Raw genomic sequence first — 19000 nt, forward strand, 5'->3', positions numbered from 1 at the left:
CTTCCCGATGTGAACTCAACAGGGTTGGACGATTACGCATGTACTCCTAGTGGTGTTGACAGTGAAAAAGCCTGCAGCCTGCCATGAGGAGTGCAGACGGATGGAGTTGCGGGCGGTGGAGGAGAGTCGAGTGGATGAGGATGACAAGTGAGCTATAACGTGTGGTGGTGAGGAAAGTGTTGTGGAAGGAGATTTTTTTAAGGGCAAGGAAGGAGATTTTTTGGGATGGTGGGATCAAGAGACACAAACGACAGCTACTCGGGTCATATTCATAGACCTGTCACCCCTCCGTTTGCATTCTTTCACGGACAACGCTCCCACCCTCTGTTTGCAATCTTTACCGGACAGAGGGAGTAACCAATTGACGTGGACTACACGGAGGAGCTGCGCACGCGGAGCTAGGTTTCTTGGACCCGTTTGGCGGCTGCTCCTGGCAGGCTCCGGCTCCTCACCTCTAGGTACTGTAGCAACACTGTAGCAGGAGCCGTTTCGGAAATCGAGGCGCAAAATAAACTGAAAAGAAGCCGAAAAGAGGAGGAGCCAGGCGAAGCCACAATTTCGAGCTCCGCCAACTCTGTGCTACAGTGCATGAACAGTCTCGGAGCCGGAGCCTCTAGAAGCTCCTCCAAACAGGGTCCTTAGCTCCTACTTCCACTATACAAAATGGTTCCAGCTCCATGACTACTCTGCCGGAGGAGCCACTTTGCACACAAGTGTTTGATACAGCTAGTGCCGGAGCTAGAGCCTCTTCTGCAAGAGCCATACCAGAGCTCCATGACTACCTGTTTGGCAGGGCTCCTCTCCGGCTCCGGCTCCGGCTCCTCCAGAGGAGCCTCTGCCTAAACGTTTTCTTGGAGGAGCCGTTTTTCAGTAAAAAACAGAGGAGCCGGAGCATGTTTTGAAAGGAGCCACAATTTATGGCTACTCTAAAACAGGCTCCGGCTCCTCTGGAGGCAGCCGTGCCAAACAGAAAAATCGTGCCAGCAGCTTCCTCTGCCGTCGCCCGTCCAATCATCGTGTTTGACCACACCAATGAGCCCGAATCGCTTCACCTTCACGATTTGAACGTTTCCTGCTCACGATTTGAATACCACCGATGGCGCCACTGGACACGTGATGATGATGGGAATCAGTCACCCGACACGGAGTCCTAGGCGCAAAAAATATCCAGCCCAAATTGACCCGCGAACGCGACAAAGGCTTGTTGGCCTACTTTTTCTCCATGGACCACGGCGATGTGGACGGCAGGGCCCCAGCGGAGAACGCCCGTTCTCACGACGAGAGGACACCGCCGCCCGGCGCCCGCGCGAGCACCTCACCCACGCGTGCGGGCCTGCGGCGCCGGCTCCACGACTGCGTTTGCGTGCCTGCCGATGGGGTGGGGGAGGTCAAACCGGCCAAGAAACGCGCTACAAATACTTGCCCCGCCTCCGCTCACTCGCCATTCCACACGAAACAGAGTAACAGACACGAGCAATCGAGCAGTCTCCATCGATCGAGCTGGTCTGATCACCCGGCAGGGCAGACAGTGATCAAGCGGCAGCCATGGGCCTGGCCTGGATGGTGGTGGCGGCCGTCGCGGCGGTGCTGGCGTCGTGGGCGTTCAACGCGCTGGTGCACCTCGTCTGGCGCCCCTACGCCATCATCCGGAGGCTGCGTGCGCAGGGCGTGCGCGGGCCGGACTACAGGTTCCTCACCGGGAACCTCGGCGAGATGAAGCGGCTCCGCGCCGAGGGCGCCGCCGTCACGCTGGACGTCGGCGACCATGACTTCATCCCCATGGTGCAGCCGCACCACCGCAAGTGGATCTCGCTCTACGGTACGTGACACATCCATCGATCGCCAGCTCGTTGCCGCTGCTTTGACGCGACACCACGCGACGCTCGTGGCTCGATTGATCACGCTGCTGACGGTCTTGTTGTGCTGCAGGCCGGACGTTCGTGTACTGGAACGGGGCGACGCCGAACGTGTGCCTGGCGGACGTGAACGTGGTGAGGCAGGTGCTCTTCGACCGCACCGGGCTCTACCCCAAGAACCTCATGAACCCGCACAGTCACCCGCCTGCTCGGCAAGGGCCTCGTCCTCACCGACGGCGACGACTGGAAGCGCCACCGCAAGGTCGTGCACCCGGCCTTCAACATGGATAAGCTCAAGGTATGGCAGCGTGTACGCCTCACTCCGTCACCCGTTCTCAAGTCAGACGTACTACATAGGTGTACGTGTGGGAAGTTAGTTGCTGAGCCGTGCGCTTTCATTGGGCAATTGTCAGATGATGACAGCAACCATGTCCGACTGCGCTCTGTCCATGATGTCCGGGTGGGAGGTGCAGCAGGCCAAGGCCGGCGGCGACGCGGAGGTCGAGCTGAGCAGCCAGTTCGAGGAGCTCACCGCCGACGTGATCTCGCACACGGCGTTCGGGAGCAGCTACGAGGAGGGGAAACGGGTCTTCCTGGCGCAGAGGGAGCTCCAGTTCCTGGCCTTCTCCACTTTTTTCAACGTCCAGATCCCGGTGTTCAGGTACCTTCCGACCGAGAAGAACCGCAGGACATGGAAGCTGGACAAGCAGGTGCGGGGCATGCTCATGGACATCATCAAGGCCCGCCTCGCCAGCAAGGACACCGCCGGCTACGGGAACGACCTGCTCGGGATCATGCTGGAGGCCTGCGCGCCGGAGCACGGCGGCGACCAGCTCCTGAGCATGGACGAGATCATCGACGAGTGCAAGACCTTCTTCTTCGCCGGCCACGATACCACCTCCCACCTGCTCACCTGGGCCGCGTTCCTTCTGAGCACGCACCCGGAGTGGCAGGACAGGCTCCGGGAGGAGGTGCAGCGGGAGTGCGGCGACGAGGTCCCCACCGGCGACGCGCTCAACAAGCTCGCTTTGGTCAACATGTTCCTCCTGGAGACGCTGCGGCTGTACGGCCCGGTGTCCCTGATCCAGAGGAAGGCGGGATCGGACCTCGACCTCGGTGGCATCCGGGTACCTGAGGGCGCTATCTTCACGATCCCTATCGCGACGATCCACCGCGACAAGGAGGTCTGGGGCGAGGACGCCGGTGAGTTCAAGCCGGAGAGGTTCCAGAACGGAGTGACGAGGGCGGCCAAGCACCCCAATGCGCTGCTGTCATTCTCCGGTGGGCCTAGGTCATGCATTGGGCAGAACTTTGCGATGATCGAAGCTAAGGCTGTGGTCGCCATGATTCTGCAGAGGTTTGCCCTCAAGCTGTCGCCCAAATACGTGCACGCGCCCATGGACGTGATCACCCTGCAGCCCAGACATGGGCTCCCCATGCTCCTCAGGCGCTTGTAGGTTTCATGGAGTGCGCCAGATGTGACAGATTGTATTCTTTTTTGTTATTTGTGAGGAAAAGAAAGTTATGTATTACTCAAAATTAATAATGTTTATATAATCCCGAGCAACAATTTGCTCAACACACGCTGGCACACTGAAACACTACATAGTTGCATGCCTATTTCATTTTGTCAGTTGTGCGGGCTTGTGGGCTGCACAATTACACTCTCTTCGTAAAGATCACCTTCCACTAAGGTGAATTTTCTCCCAGCTCCTAGATCTCCGCGATGGTGAAGTGCCAAGTAGAATTGTGGCTTCCCTCTCTCTGTAGTAAGTTAGCCGTTGCGACGTAGTCGGTCTAACATGTTGTTGACACCATTCCCCCGCTAGAGTGATGCTTTCCCTGCATACAAGAATTTCTGCCTTCTCCAATCTATTTTTCAGGACGTCCACCTATAAGGGAATCAGCCAATGGCTGCTTGCCATTAAGATGAGATATTCCTTGGTGATGCTTTACAGCACCCAGTTCCAACCAATACTTCCGCAAGAAAACTATGGATTCAGCACATGTGAATTTTATGCTATTATGAGTGGTACTATTTCTTACCTGCCAGGGGTACACCATAGCAGGATAAGCCATTTTGCCACTATCAAATGATAGAGATGTGAGGACCTGTGTTGGTTCGGCTATGGCCGCCAAATTTTGCTACCATCCAGGCACTGTAGTTCGTCTGACAAAAACCAAAACTCCCTCACAGTATCCCACAGAGCTCTAGCATAATTACATCTTCCTACTTGAGCATGCATAGTAGATTCACTTTCACGTCCACATATCTCACACGAATCATTAGCGATGATTTGGCGCCCTTTTTTGTTCACATGTGTAGCTAAGCCACTATTCATAATCGTCCAGCTGTGGATTTTGTGCGGGATATTAGGATTCTCCCGTAGGCAGACCACATTGGCCGCCCCTCTGTGGATGAAGAAGAAGATTGTCTGCCAATCTGTTCTCCTCCTTGTCTAATCTCTTTGCTAGTCTGTAAGCGCTCTTCACTACGTAAAAAACACTTTTTAGTAACGGAATAAATTTTTTTAGGGACGGTTGGTGATGGAGCCGCCCCTACAGTGGCGTGCTCGGGAGCTACTAGACCAGCCGCCCCTACAAATGACACAGTAGGGGCGGCTAATAATACGAGCCGCCCCTACAAATGGGATCGATTTATAGGGGCGGCTCACTCACCAGCCGCCCTGGTGTTACGATTTGTAGGGGCGGCTCAATCACCAGCCGCCCCTACAGATCACTTGTACAACAAATATACCTCTCCCCCTATTCATCGGGAAAAAAACTCTCCCATCCGCTCCCTCTCTCGCTTCGTCCGTCTCTGCTTTCACCTTCCCCTCTCTCTCGCGGCGCGGTGCACCGGCCGGCGAACGGCGCGGGCGGGACGGCGGCGCACGGGCGCCAGCGAGCCCCCGCAGGTGGCCGTTGCCGAGGCTGCCACCCCCGACGCGGCTTCCTCCCACCGGTTCGCGTGCGCTCCTGGGCTCGATGAAACATCGAAACCCTAGGTGCGTCTGCGCGCGCGTGGCCTCTTCCTCCTGGCGGCCGGCACATCTGCGTCGGCCTCCCGGCCGCCGCCAGCCGTCCATGGCCCTGCTCCATCCTCTGGCGTCGCTGCTTGCCGGACCTCGCACGCGAGGCACATCCGTCTCTGCCGTGTCCGGACGCAATCGACTTGCTTCTCCATGATGCGTTCGATTCAGGTTGCTCCTTTTTCCTTTTTTCTAGGATTTTTTTCTTCCTTCTCCAATAATCCTGCCGTCCGGCCGTCCGCTCGTCCCGGACGTAGCAGGCGGCCACACACGCGTCCAGATCCGGGCCTTCCACCTTCCTATCCCGGCTGCCCAGCTTCCACATTCTTCGAGTTGCAGGCGCCGCCGTGTTGGCCGATGGAGTCGGAATTGGATTCTAATCAAATCGAGAAATCAAATCCATGGTAAGTTACGAACTCCACGTCCGACTCGAATTCGATCTGGTTTTTTTCGTACTTATATAATGCTGGTGCCTTTGGGATAACCTCGACAAGCACAACAAGTACCTGATCTCGCCGAGCAAAGAAGCGCCTCGCCGAGCATAACCTGATCTCGCCGAGCGCCTGATCTTGCTGTAGACACCGAGCACCTGATCTTGCTGTAGACACGTCAACTTCGAATTCTTATCTCGACGAGCTGAGCAATGGTCTCGCCAGACACATGTTTGACAAGGTTAGCTTCCTTAATGGTTTGGTTATTGCTGGCCAATACGTGATTTCATTGTAATATGTGAAATTTGTTTTTTTTTCTAGTTTGGTTATTGCTGCAAACATATTTGACTTAAATATTTTGTTTATTGCTGTTTTTTCAGATAATGGATCATATTGATGAATCAAGTGCTGTCGAGGATTTTGATAATCGACCCTCAAAGAAAATTAAATGTTCTGAACCAGAATTTTTGGATTCAGATAGAAAGTTGAATAGTGATCCAATACCTTCACCTGCATCTCCAAGCATCCAGAAATTATCTCCAATTATTGAATTGGAAGATAAGCAAGCGTGTGAAATAGATGATGATCAGCAATTACAAGATGACAAACAGATCAAAGTTGATACATATGACTATGTCCCACAAGGTAAATTTGTCATCTATATGTACTTTTGTGTCATCTATCCTTTTCATTGTAATACTGATTCATGTATCCCTAATTTCTTAAATTGTTTCTTAAATTGTAGATAAGCAGATGGCTGAATTAATAGATGATGAAAAACAGTTAGAGGACTATAAACAGAACAAAGTTTCTACATATGACTATCTCCCACAAGTTTTTTTCATTTATTATTTACATTTACACTGTCTATAGTTATTCAATTTATATGACAAGTTTCTACATATAATAAGGCATTATGATATTCAGCCAAACTGTCTATAGTTATTCAATTTATATGGCAATTATTTCTGGACATATGTGCTCAAATAATGATTGAAACATCTTTTGTATCTTGTAAGCATGCCATGTCAGAAATACAGATTGAACTTTTTTTTACACAAAATACAGATTGAACTTGAGCTAATAAGAAGAATTGATTCTTCCACCTTAACTGAACCGAGCCTGGTCCAAAAGCGCCTGAAAGAACTCATGCCATCTTGTATGATTCAGCAGAATGGGGATTTGGGTTTTCTACAAACATAGAGCAGCTAGCCACCCAGCTCGATGTAACTCCATCCAGGTTTCTTGACTAATCCTAGCTTGCTTATTAACGTCCTGTAACTTCTGGCCTTCTTCCACTGCCCTAAACAACTAAGCATATTAGAAATTAGGACACAATGACCAGACTCTTGGGAGTCTAGGTTCAGTACTCCCTCTGATAAGAACTCTATGGATGAATCAGCGCCATGAACTCTGTGTGCACTAATTAGAGGAGCCGGTGTCACTGCTCCTATTACCGAGGTTGGGGTGCTTCCAAACTTGTATAATTTGGCTGCTGGACAGGTAATCCATGTGTTTCCTTTTTGGGTTTTTTAATTTGAGTTTCAACCATGAATGGTCATTCTGTCATGATCTGGCATCCAAATTTGATAATCAACTGTCCTTGTTTCTTGGACACACTTGTATCTTGTATTATTTGATCATGTTTGTTGCTTTCTAATTTTGCTTGCCTTGCATCAGTTCAACCCCCTTGTTATTCAGCCACAAGCCATGACACAACAGGCTACGCGACATGCTCGGCGTGTCTATGTGGGTGGACTTCCTCCAACTGCTAATGAGCAGGTAATTACTTGGATAGCTTAATTTTTTTTCACTTGTTCCTATTTGATCTTCTATATCCTTACCATATTACTTTGTAGGTGGTCTACCATATTACTTCACTGAGGCCCAAGTGCGGGAGTTGCTCGAGTCCTTTGGACCTCTGCGTGGATTTGATCTTGTGAAGGATAGAGAAACCGGTAATTCGAAGGGATATGCCTTCTGTGTGTACCAGAATCTTAATGTTACTGACATTGCCTGTGCTGCTCTTAATGGCATCAAGATGGGAGACAAGACTCTTACTGTTAGGCGGGCAAGCCAAGGAGCGTCTCAGCCTAGGCCAGAGCAAGAAAGCATCCTGTTGCAGGCACAGCAGCAGGTGCAAATGCAGGTACAAGCAAGCACTTTTAGACTGATTTTAGTAGAATAATGACAATGTCTATATTATTATTGTTTCAATTCTGACTTGAATTTTTGTGAACAGAAACTCGTATACCAAGTTGGAGGTGCCCTGCCAACAAAAGTTGTATGCCTGACACGGGTAGTGAGCAGATGAACTGAGAGATGACGAGGAATATGATGACATTGTTGACTGGTAAAGCAATAATGTTCTTCTTGCAGTACCTGCTTTTCTCTATGCTATCAACAACTATTTGAACTTGGTGTACTCAGTAATTTCTATACATTCCTATAGTGGTTTAAGGCAAAGATGATGCAATCTGCCTTACCTTGTATTTCTATTTTTTTCTTAGTCTGAGTTCTTTGTGTGCGGCTATGGTATGTTTGACGAAATTATGAAAATTCCCTTTCCATATAAAAATGGTTTGCTCCATATGTAAATATATCTGACATAGTTTAAGGCAGAACCAGGTTGGTTAGTTTACTTGTTTATCTTTAATGCTAATTGAAAAATATATATTCTGGTCGAATTTGAATTGTAAATTTAAAATTTTTTTTATGGAAAAATCATTTGTAGGGGCGGTTGGTACTGTAGCCGCCCCTACAAATCGATTTGTAGGGGCGGCTGGTGTTCCCAGACCGCCCCTATAAATTGATTTGTAGGGGCGGCTATAGTACCAACCGCCCCTACAATTCGATTTGTAGGGGCGGCTGGTAACATCAGCCGCCCCTACAAATAGATTTGTAGGGGCGGTCTGGGAACCGCTCCTACAAATGCATGATTTGTAGAGACCCTTGCATAGGGGCGGTTGGCCGAACCGCCCCTACAAATGCACTGTAGCCGCCCCTGAAAATGATATTTGACGTAGTGCTTAATATCATGCCATAACATCCAAAGACGCAAATGGATGGCAACCTAAGATTAAGCACTTCCTTAACATCATGTGGCCTGAAATATCGTTAATTACTTCCTCTACATTCCATGTGTAACTTATCGATGAGCTGGGAGACCCATTTCAGCCTTGAGGGTCTTCTTTTTCCGGTCAGCTAGCCATCGGGAGACCCATTTCAGCCTTGTATTCATTTATTATCTATTTATATTTCTTGTTTTATTCTATAAATGTAGCCTTGATAATATATTCCTATTTATTTTTGCTTGGTGCATGATATACGCACTGTAGTTCGTCCGGCAAAAACCAAAACCCCCTCATACATCCTGCAGAGCTCTAGCATAATTATATTAGAGTTAAATGTACCAGAGGTCCATTAACTTGTGAGGAGGTTTCGGTTGGTCCATCAACTTCCAAAGTGGTTTTTTGGGTCCATAAACTTTGTACGCCGTATCACTTAGGTTCATACCTGTCCACGTTGGCTTCTCGTGTTGATGTGGCATGATGACGTGGCCATGCGGACGCGCAGGTGGCTTCCTCCGGCGGCTGCTTGCTGTTTGCTGTTGCTCCTGCTCGCTGCATGCTCCTGCTCGCTGCTTGCTCCGGCGCATGCTCCTGCTTGCTACTCGCCAGGAACGCCTCCACGCCCCCCACCCCGGTCCCGTCCGCGACGACGACCCCGACGGCAGGGCCAGGAACGTGCCCAGCGACAGGTCGTTGGACAGGACGGCGTCGATGTCAGCGGGGAAGAACTCGACGTTGGCGAAGTGCCAGCGGTACAGCAGCTCGGACAGGTGGTAGGCTAGGTCGACTGGTCGAGCGAGCCCAGCAGCTCACCACCTCACCTTGCTGCATCTGGCCGGCCAGCCGCTGGGCCTGTGGTGCTTGCTTGCTTACTTAGCCGTTTGGCAGCTAGCGACCGAACCGCCGGGAGCTAGCTTGCCATCACGTGGGCGCCGCGGCCGTGCAGGGCCGGGTCACTCACAAGCGTCCCCTGTGGCCTGTGGGCGCCACTGGAGGCGCATGCGCGCGCGGGGCGCATGCCCACGTCAGGTCGGCGTCGGCCTCGGCCGGCCGCCATTCTCCCGCCCACGAGCCCTGCCAGTGGCCAGTGGCCAGTGCCAAGTGCCAGCGCTGATGGAATGGAAACCCACGACATCGATCGGTGGATGCTCGCGCGCGGAATCACGCAAGGGCATCCTCTCTCTGGCTCCCTCGGCACGCACTGTTCATGCGCGTCAGCGTTCGGCGCCGGGGACCACCGGAGCACTACTGCACTAGTCGCCGACTCGCCAGCGCGCCGGCCGCCTTTAATTCCTCAAGTTCTCCTGGACCTCTGGCGCCACCTACGAGGGCGACTTCGCCGACGGGTACATGCCACGGCCGCTACATCTTGCCACGAGTACATCGGCACCTGGAGGGCCGGCGACATGCACGGCGATGGCGGGATGTACATCGGCACCTGGTGCAAGGAGGCCAGCGCCGTGCATGCCGACGGTGTCTACTACCCGCCGTCCGGTGTCCCCACCGTGCCCGTGCCCCGCGAGCCCTGCGACCCCATCATGGCGCTGGTCCAGGCCCAGCATCATCGACCTATCGACGTCGGCGTAGCAGTTGGGCATGATGCACTCCGCGGAGATGACAAGCGCCAACGTCAGGCGCCGCGGGGACTGGGACCGGGACCGCGCGTGCATGGTGCTCCGGGTGAGGTCCACGGCGACGAGCACGGCGGCGCATCCCATCCCGAAGAGGTTGTAGGCCGCGACGTCATCGCGCATGCCGTGCGCGCGCACGATCCGGGACGCGAGCGACGGCGCCGGGTGGAACGTGCTGACGTTGACGACCAGCACGTCGACGTCATGGGGGCCGAGGCCAAGGCTCGTCTGCCTGGCCCTGGCGAACAGCTCCGCCACGGTGGCGTGGAAGAAGGCGTCCATCTCGTCGAGGCAGTCCTTGTGGGTGGGGCTATGCTCGCGGCCGTCCACGTCCGCCAGCAGCGGGTGCATCTGGCACGGCACGCTCGCCGAACGCACGTGCCCCGCCACTGCTAGCAGCCTCGCTGATCTCGCTGGCGGCGGCACGGTCATCATCGTCGGCGCCATCGATATCGTCGTCGTCACGTATGATCGATCTATACGTACGTACGTACGTCTTGAAGAAGCCCCTGAGCGAGGCCAAGTGTGGCACTGCCTTCGATTCTACGTACGTACGTGCGCGCAGGTACTACTGCCTTCGATTCTACCGGCCATATACACATGCGACAACGACAGCCGGCCGGCAGGGCGGTCAGCTTTTATTGCTTCACCCACCACCTGCGACGGCAATGCATATATGGAGACTTGGAGAAGGATCGGAGTGCGCCGGTCGTCCATGCTGTCCAGGCCAGGCGTATATATATCTAGTGAGTGCGGCTCGCTGTCGCTTCAGAACCGAGCGTTCATGCTCATGCCCCCGTCAATTTTTTTACCCCGGTCCCCACGCCGGCGCCGCCGCCCTACCCGCCACCGGGCCTCCCGAGGCTCGCCGCCATGAACGCCAGCGCGTCCGCCGCCGTGTACCGCGCCCACCCGTCGTCGCCCTTCAAGAGCAGCATCGCGGCCAGCACGGGTCCATGCAGTTCCGAGAATCAGAGCCCTGCCGCGAATCAGAGCGCCTCGGCGTCCTTGTCCTCGCCGGCGCCGTCCGAGTCGTTGCCGCCGTCGGTGCTGGTGTCGCTGTCCTCGCCGTCCTCGTGGTGGTACTTGCCCGCGGCGGCGAGCAGCAACAGCAAGCAGCAAGCAGGAGCATGCGGCGAGCAGCAAGCAGGAGCAACAGCAAACAGCAAACAGCAAGCAGCCGCCGGAGGAAGCCACCTGCACGTCCGCATGACCACGTCATCATGCCACATCAGCACTGAGAAGCCAACGTGGAGAGGTATGGGCCTAATTGATACGGCGTACAAAGTTTATGGACCCAAAAAGGCACTTTAAAAGTTGATGGACCTAACCGAAACATCCTCACAAGTTAATGGACCTCTGGTGCATTTAACTCATTATATTACATCTTACTACTAGAGCATGTAGTAGATTCACTTTCACGTCCACATATCTCGCACGAATCATTGGCAATGATTTGGCGCCCTTTTTTGTTCACTTGTGTAGCTAAACCATTATAACCGTCCAGTTGAATATAAGGATTTTGTGAGGGATTGGGATTCTCCAGTAGACCACATCGGGCGCCCCTCTGTGGATGAAGAAGAAGATTGTCGCCATTGTTCTCCTCATTTCATCTCTTTGCTAGTCTGTAAGCGCTCTTCGCTGAGTACATGCTAGAGCGCTCATAATATCAGGCCATAGCATCCAAAGACGCCATGGATGGCAACCTAAGATTAAGCACTTCCTTAGCATCATGTGGCCTGAAATATCTTTAATTACTTCTTACATTCCATGCATAACTCATCCATGAGTTGGGAGACCCATTTCAGCCTTGTATTCATTTATAATATATGTATATTTATTTTTTATTCTATACATGTAGCCCTGCTAATATATGCCCATTTATTTTTGCTTGGTGCATGATGTAAACTAATGCAAAATCATAAATAAGGTTTATCTTTCAAATAGGAACATAAAGAACGTCGTCTCAAGATTTCAAGCCACTGACTTTATTCCCACCAACAACTCTAAAACTTCATTTCTTAAATTCTCACTAAATTGAATACCTATGATGAATTGAAAATGTGCATGGTGATATCTGGCTCAATCCATCCAAATATTGAGGGGAAATTAGCTAAGAATGATTCGTCAATAAATGATGCAACATCATTAACTTTCATCATAAGCCACTCCACAAATCCGGTAGAATTATTTGGCATATGCTTAGGTGACTTGTAGAGATTGTAGACTTAACGTACATTAGTATTCCAAACATGATTCTTACCATTGTTCTTACTTTTTACTGGTCTCTGCTTCACTAGCTTGGAGTTCTTCTTAGGTTGCTTGCTGCTACCCTTGCGAAAACCAACAAAGTTAGCCATGTCTTTCTTCTCGAACCTTCTTCCTTTCCTCCTATTATGCACATTATCTTACAAATTTCTAGAATGCTCACTTCCCCTTTTGGGTGTTGTAGCTGACTTTGAAGGGGTTGTATTGAACTGCCAGCGAAGTCATAATGAAGTGCACATGGAAGCCTTTAGAAATGGAAGCTCGAAGTGGCTCTGCTCATCACCCATAGCGCATATGCTCATAATGTGCTCCCTAATTCCACTTGCCTATCATAGCATAAGGTAAGCATCTGATCATGATGAGAGTTTCAAGCATAGGTATTAGATGAGCTCCTAAAATTCTCCTCAATCGAGTTCGTCAAGAACTTCATAGTAGTCAACTTCATCATCTTTTTATTGTTGATACCAAAATTTGATTCGGGATGGGAAGACCCTGAGATCGGAATTTATCAAGGAAAGCCAAAATATTCCGTCAGATCGGCTAACTAAATTGCCATCAGAATCGACTGGATAAGGTGATGTCATCATCTCAAAGGAATAGGCCCGTCGGTAGGGACGACAAGACATGAAGCAAGAAGACGAACTTCATAGAATGGATAGATGGAGATCTAAGTTACCATAATTTAGAAAGTTTTGTTTTCTTTACCAAGTTTTGTAACCGGTCTTGTTCGACCAGGACTCATAAGTCAAGCCTCGAGTATAAATATTGAACCCCAGGCTATTGTAATAGACATCTCTCATCGATCAAACAAACAAGTACCTTTACTTTTTCGCCTTACACCACCCCTTAGGCGTAGGAGTAGAGTAGATTTCGGCGAGTTCTTTGGTAAGCAGGACTGCATCGGTTAGGTCCGACCTCCGGTTTGTTTGTGAGTATCCGTCATGACTTATACTTTGTTTGTAAGGCTGCATCGGTTAGGTCTGACCTCTTGCAAGCTTTGTATAAGTTAGTTATCATCCGTTATTGTAAGGTTGCATCGGTTCGGTTCGTATCTCTTACAATTACTGATACAAGTTACCCTTCGATTCTTATCAAAATTTGTACGGTTGCATCGGTTCAACTTGATCTCATACAAATTTTGATACGGATTAGTTATCGGTAAAATCTATTTAGATTGGTAGGGTTTCCTTGCTGTTTTTTAATAGATTCGCTAGTTATCGATCTTGTTATAATTAGTATTCTTACTATTTATAACAATATCATCCCTTACCCGATTAAGATTGAAATGAATCGGCTTTATATTCCTTTGAATCATTGTCTTCTTGCTTTACTCTGTTTATATCTCACATTGACAATGGTTTCGGTTAGATTAGCCATTTTGCCCCAATCTTGATTGAAGATAGCATGTGGTCAAGACGTGTTTAGCCCTAAGTAAGCTTGCTAGTTGACGAGATCTAGTCTAGAATTGCTATTATGACTGCCATCGATCCGGTCGACCCTCACTGTTAGCACTATAGATTGGAAATTGTCAGGTAGTAAGTCTTACTTATGGTCAAACATAGCCTCTAGTTGCATCCTATGTCTGCATCAGCTATTTAGCCAATCGCCTGTGCTTTCACGATCATAGCATGTTTTCACGATTTTGTTAAGCGAGATTCGTATTCTTTGAAGGTTTAACCTGTTGTCTTTATCATGGATGCATCGGTCCTGGCTCGAACCCTACTGTTAGAGATAGCAGATTGGATCTGATAGGTGTATGGACTTATCCACGTTTAATGGTTGAGTGCTTGCATGTTATGAGTTTACTTTCACTGGAATCAGCCATTTTAGCAGATAGCCTACCTATTGAGAATATATTGGCTATAACTTGTTCTTATCTTGGTTAAAAGCTAGTATGTTTCTCAATTAATATGAATGCTTCCATGCCTATCTATTACACCTTTGCATGTTTTTATGATCGTCGGCTATTTAGATCTATACAATTGAGTAATTGATAATTGCCGATATGCTCGTTTTACTTATCATGCATCATGAACATGCTGGGTATCGACTCTCTAGTCAATAGCCTTATATCATCAGCTACTTAGCCGCACATTTGGAACTATCTATACAAACACCTGGCATGTTCCCACTTAAATTACTCATCAATCTTTCCTCCTTGTCAATTACAGGGTCAAATTAATTAGCACGCCCTAGGTCACGACCATCCGGTCCGGTGTCTTCCTAAGCCCAGAGAGAGCTCAGATCTGCTCCATGCAGTTTCTCTCAGCTTGCTCGTGTGTTGGCGGCGAGGCTCGACCCGTCACATTCTTCGCCGTCAACACAAGCTTGGCACGCCCAGTGGGACCACAATCATCAACATGGATAACTAGACGATCCTCAAGGTCAACCTTGAAGACTTGCCCGAAGAGCAAAGGGCACTCATCGATAAGGCAGTGCAGTGTTTCGAGAGAAGTGTCTATTGTCTTACAGTAGGACGTGTGATTCAGTCGTTTAGAAGACTTCATTGCCAAGGGTCCTCTTGCATAGGCAGAGCGATTCGAATGAAGAAGCTAAAGCTAGATTTGTTGCCCAGATGGTCCACAAGACTGTTCATGAAGCCTTCACAAATCACAATCAGGCGCTAGCTAATACAATTGACAATGTTATGAAAGAAGTTTTCTTTGGAGGATCGGTTCATCAAGCGGGACCATCATATTTCAATGGCTTTAATCCTTCGACTGTGGGAAGTAGTGTGCCTTGTCCTAGTCAGCAGCCAAATGGTGGACAGTTTCAATAGCCACCAATACAGCAGCTTCCAAGAGGACAAGTGCATGATCTTCAAGCTCAGCCAACAGCAGGGGGGCAAGGTCAAGCCCTGCCAACAACAGGGGGGCAAGATCAAGCCCTGCCAATAGCAGAGGGCAAGGTCAAATGACTAGGGGGGCAACCACCAATGCAGCAAGTCACCAAGTTCCCCTATCACGCAGGTAGCTCAGCTTCCTACCGGACAAAACTAGGTGTATTCAATCCAGCAGCCAACCTGACCAATCACTTAGCAGGTTGTGCAATGGCCGGCTCAAGGGAAATTCAGTATCTCATATCAGACGCCACAGTCGGCCCATAAAATTGCTCCATCAGTGTAGAGGATCATCAAAAATGTTGATCCAAATTACTTCAATAGTCGATTGCAAGGATACGTAACTATAACACCCTCGGTGTTACTCCCTAAACCAACTACTAAACCACGTCATGAGCATCATGTTTATGTGTTGGAACATGTGGAAAAGTGAAAATAGAATTTTGGTTGTACTAAAAATGCCCAACGAAGATTTAGTTACGAAAGGTTCTAGTGCTTGTGTGTTATCGAGTAGGCTTATAAAACAATTTTTATTAAGCAAAAATGTTATAAAACATGTATGTGACATTTAAATAAAGTTTGAAGTACAAACTTTGTAGATGACAATGTAACTTTTGTCTTAGGAAAATAATATTGCTAGTTAGTATTTCTAATAGCTTAGAAATGGAACTTGAAATCAAATCCAGCTCAAGACTTAGAAAAATCCTTAAGTTTAAAAACAGTGTGACAAGGCTATATTGGTGAATTAATTTTGGAAAATTTAACTAAAGGTCGGTGCTATGTTTTTGTTCTGTATGGTAGTTTGATGTACCCTCTTTAGCATGGTTTAGGTGGTCGAGTCTCAATCAAATCGATTTAGTTTTGGCAAATGCTTTAAATTACTGTGCACGAACATCATCTCGGGCTGGTTGGCCGGGTGGGCGCGGTCACAACTGCTCGGGACCATGATGTTGCCATGTTTGGCAGCCCGTGCGCATGCGCGCTGCCGCGTGTTGGCTGGCCAAGGCTGTCCTTGGCCTGGCTGTGGCCTGGCTAGCAGCTTGGTCGCTGCTAGCCGCTGTGCTGCTGCCCCACCTCGCTGCCAGTGTTGCTGTCCACCGCGCCTGCCGCTGGCCACCTGCCTGGTCAGTCGTGGGCCACTGGCCGCTGTCGTGCAGTGCTGCTGCAACCGCTGTGGCATCGTGCTGTGTTGTTGTTGCTCGCCTCAGTCGCCACTCGCACGTGGCTGGCTCCATGCTGCCTTGCATCAGTCGCCTCGCCTTAATGGCGTTGTGGTCACACATGCCACGCTCCCTAACTGCCAATGCGCGCGCACGTTTTTTGGCTATGTTTTTGGCTATGTTTTTTTGGCTACGTTGTCTCATAGCGGCAAGGATGGCCAAAGCTCAGGACCTACGCTCCTCCCTATCGTCTCTGTCGTCTGAGCCGTGCCCACGAAATCCACCAGAGAGAGATCACCTCAACTCGATTCAACTCATCTATGGCCTCGCCATTAAGCCACCTAGCCGCCCGACCCCATCCTGCCTAGAGTTGAGCCTAGCCAAGCCTCGGTTTGGCCACTTCCCTACCGCCAGGCCATTAAGGCCGCGCTCGTCCGATGCAGGGTGGCAACTCCCCAACGGAGCCGTGAGAGGCCGGTCTAGCTGTACCATTAGCTCCGCTTTGACTCCCTCTTCACCATACGCTCATCAGTCAAACCACTACCGCTACCTCAGCACCGATGACGTGGTTGTGTCTGCCATGGTGCGCCGCTACATGGCTCGGTCGCACGTGTCCAACCCTCCTCCGCCATCCTCTACTCCAACTATCAATTTGGCCGAGTCCACGATAAGCTCTTGATGCTCACCTGCTAGCTAGTTAGGTCTATAGCTGCCCTAGTTCACCAGAATGGTCGCGCCGCTATCGTGGATGGCCGTGCATCATTGCATCCCTCACCAGTGAGCCCTGACACCCCTCACCGCCACCCAGCATAGTAGTTTAGGTCAGGGATGGCGATCGACTCGCTTGATGGGTCCGCGCAGGTCCTAGGTGGCCGGCGTAGCCACCCTGTGTTGCTTGCTCACCGCGCCGCCGTGCACAGAGTTGTTGGGTGTGTGTGCGTGGAAATTAGGAAAAACTTAGGGGGGTTAAATGAATTCGTCAGAGAGAGGAAGAAATAGTGTTAGGACTTAGGTGTAGTTCGGGAGAAGTCCGACGACTCTTTTGCAAAAGCGCCAGCGCGCGCGGGCTCCCCGCCATGGGCCGCGTCCGCGTGGGCCACGTGTAGGTGGGTCGCGCGGTTGAATCCACCTTTTCTTTTTCTTGGGAATTAGTAATAGTTTTTCCATTTCAATGTCTAAGCTAGATTTATATAATTGATATAAATTCATGTAGGTGTCCAAAAATTGTGAAACAAACTTTGTTAGGTTTCTAAAATTGTGATCTATCTGGTACTATAGATAGATCATGCAAATATGTGTTTATACTAAGGCCTATTAAATCAGTTTGAAAGTGCTTAATATTATTAGGGTAATTATTGTAGGAATTTTTGTGGTAAATTGGTGATAGCTTTGATCCTAAAATTTTTAGACTAGCTTCATTGTATTATTATGTGCTTACTATAATTTTTGTAGCCCTAATATAGCTTGTTTATTAGGGTAGCTACATATCCATTAAACCTTTAATATGAATAAGAGCATGACATTGATTTAGGAAATTAAGCACTTGTTAGGGTGAGCTTGACACTTGATTTGATAGAGCTGATAGTTAGCTTAGTATCTTAGTCATTAGAGCTAGCTTGTTAGTATGGCATATGTGTTCGTATATTAAAAGTTGTTGCCTAAATACTGAATTGTTGCATCATCATCGCATGCATATAGAGAATGAGTCGACAGAGATCGTGACCACCGATGATCACGAGTTTGAGGAGATCATCGAGGAGTATGAGGAGGAGATTCTTCGTATAGGAGGAGGTCCCAGAGCCACCACCAATTGACTCGGCTGACACCACGCCTGCCCAAGGACAAGCCTCGGTGCATAACCCTTATTTTTTTATAATCACTATATGTATATATGTGATGTGCATTTACATTATAGGAATTTTATGGAAACCACATGCATAGATATATCTATCCTATGAGTCTTACTAGTGCAGGTTCGAGTAGATGCTATGCTTAGGTTGTCGGTAGCATGAGTAACATGTCGTTGCTCACAATAGGTGATTATTATTACTCTCATGACAAAATGATGAAAGGAAAATGGAAGATCGGGCAGGGATATGGTATGGGTATTGGTGCGTGTAATGAGTTAGTGTCCCACGACCACGGGGCTTAGATTGGTTACACTATTTTCCTTATCCATGTCGATTGAGGACAGTCCATTGTTGTAGATGGTAGTCAGGTCATAGACTTATTATCCTAAGCACATGCATGCTTATGGGAGTGGAAAGGCTCGTTATGCTCTTATCATGGTAGTTAGGTCACAGACTTATTATCCTAAGCACCATATTGAGACCGGGTCTCAAGTGTGGGGGCTTGGACTCATTTGGATGGGGACCTGGACCCTATGATAGGAGTGGAATGGGTTGGTCTTGTTTGTGCCTGAGGTACTGAATGGGGCGTGTGTTTTGGATACCCAGTCGGGATACATTGGTTCATGAATCATCAGTTTTCATGAGACAGTACGACTTGGCTATGGTCTAGCACCAGTAGTAAGAACTAGAATATGAAAGATGGTAAATTGGTTCTGATTGCTCAACCCTTGCTCGAAAGTAGAGTAGGTGCTTACCTAGAATGGTTAGCTAATGAAGTAATCATGACTACTAATTAAACTTGATCTTAAGGACGTACTTCTAGTAATGTTTTTTGCAAACAAAAAGAAAACAAGCAAACCCA

General features: G+C 49.3%; 2 protein-coding genes and 1 pseudogene across 10 annotated transcripts; all 3 read left to right on the top strand.

The window, feature by feature from the left end:
- Positions 1-1325: 1325 nt before the first annotated feature.
- On the top strand, positions 1326-3437 carry LOC136552787 (cytochrome P450 709B2-like; annotated as a pseudogene).
- Positions 3438-4647: 1210 nt separating this feature from the next.
- LOC136552788 (uncharacterized) lies at positions 4648-7857 on the top strand. Of its 9 annotated transcripts, none has more exons than XM_066544353.1 (8): positions 4648-5059; positions 5149-5292; positions 5383-5560; positions 5700-5964; positions 6065-6822; positions 7000-7101; positions 7179-7468; positions 7562-7857. In XM_066544353.1, the coding sequence occupies exons 3-5, from the start codon at positions 5549-5551 to the stop codon at positions 6190-6192; spliced, it is 405 nt and encodes a 134-aa protein (XP_066400450.1). In that variant the 5' UTR covers positions 4648-5059; positions 5149-5292; positions 5383-5548; the 3' UTR covers positions 6193-6822; positions 7000-7101; positions 7179-7468; positions 7562-7857. The 9 variants fall into 9 exon arrangements, with proteins under 9 accessions (XP_066400450.1, XP_066400452.1, XP_066400456.1 ...); XM_066544355.1 differs by having other exon boundaries at positions 5169-5292; XM_066544356.1 differs by lacking the exon at positions 4648-5059 and having other exon boundaries at positions 5073-5292; positions 7179-7277; positions 7361-7468.
- A 2700-nt stretch (positions 7858-10557) lies between these two features.
- Positions 10558-12922, top strand: LOC136552790 (uncharacterized). The gene is made up of 2 exons (XM_066544362.1): positions 10558-11279; positions 12474-12922. The coding sequence occupies exons 1-2, from the start codon at positions 10895-10897 to the stop codon at positions 12632-12634; spliced, it is 546 nt and encodes a 181-aa protein (XP_066400459.1). The 5' UTR covers positions 10558-10894; the 3' UTR covers positions 12635-12922.
- The last annotated feature ends 6078 nt before the right edge of the window (positions 12923-19000 follow it).

The sequence above is a fragment of the Miscanthus floridulus genome, chromosome 4 (assembly GCF_019320115.1).
Source record: "Miscanthus floridulus cultivar M001 chromosome 4, ASM1932011v1, whole genome shotgun sequence".
Taxonomy (NCBI): Eukaryota; Viridiplantae; Streptophyta; class Magnoliopsida; order Poales; family Poaceae; genus Miscanthus; species Miscanthus floridulus.

Coding starts and splice junctions, on each gene's coding strand:
- LOC136552790 (XM_066544362.1), top strand. CDS start 10,895: ATGAACGCCAGCGCGTCCGCCGCCGTGTACCGCGCCCACCCGTCGTCG. Junction 11,280..12,473: donor TGAGAAGCCAACGTGGAGAG/GTATGGGCCTAA, acceptor TGGGTGTTGTAG/CTGACTTTGAAGGGGTTGTA.
- LOC136552788 (XM_066544353.1), top strand. Junction 5,965..6,064: donor ATATGACTATGTCCCACAAG/GTAAATTTGTCA, acceptor CTTAAATTGTAG/ATAAGCAGATGGCTGAATTA.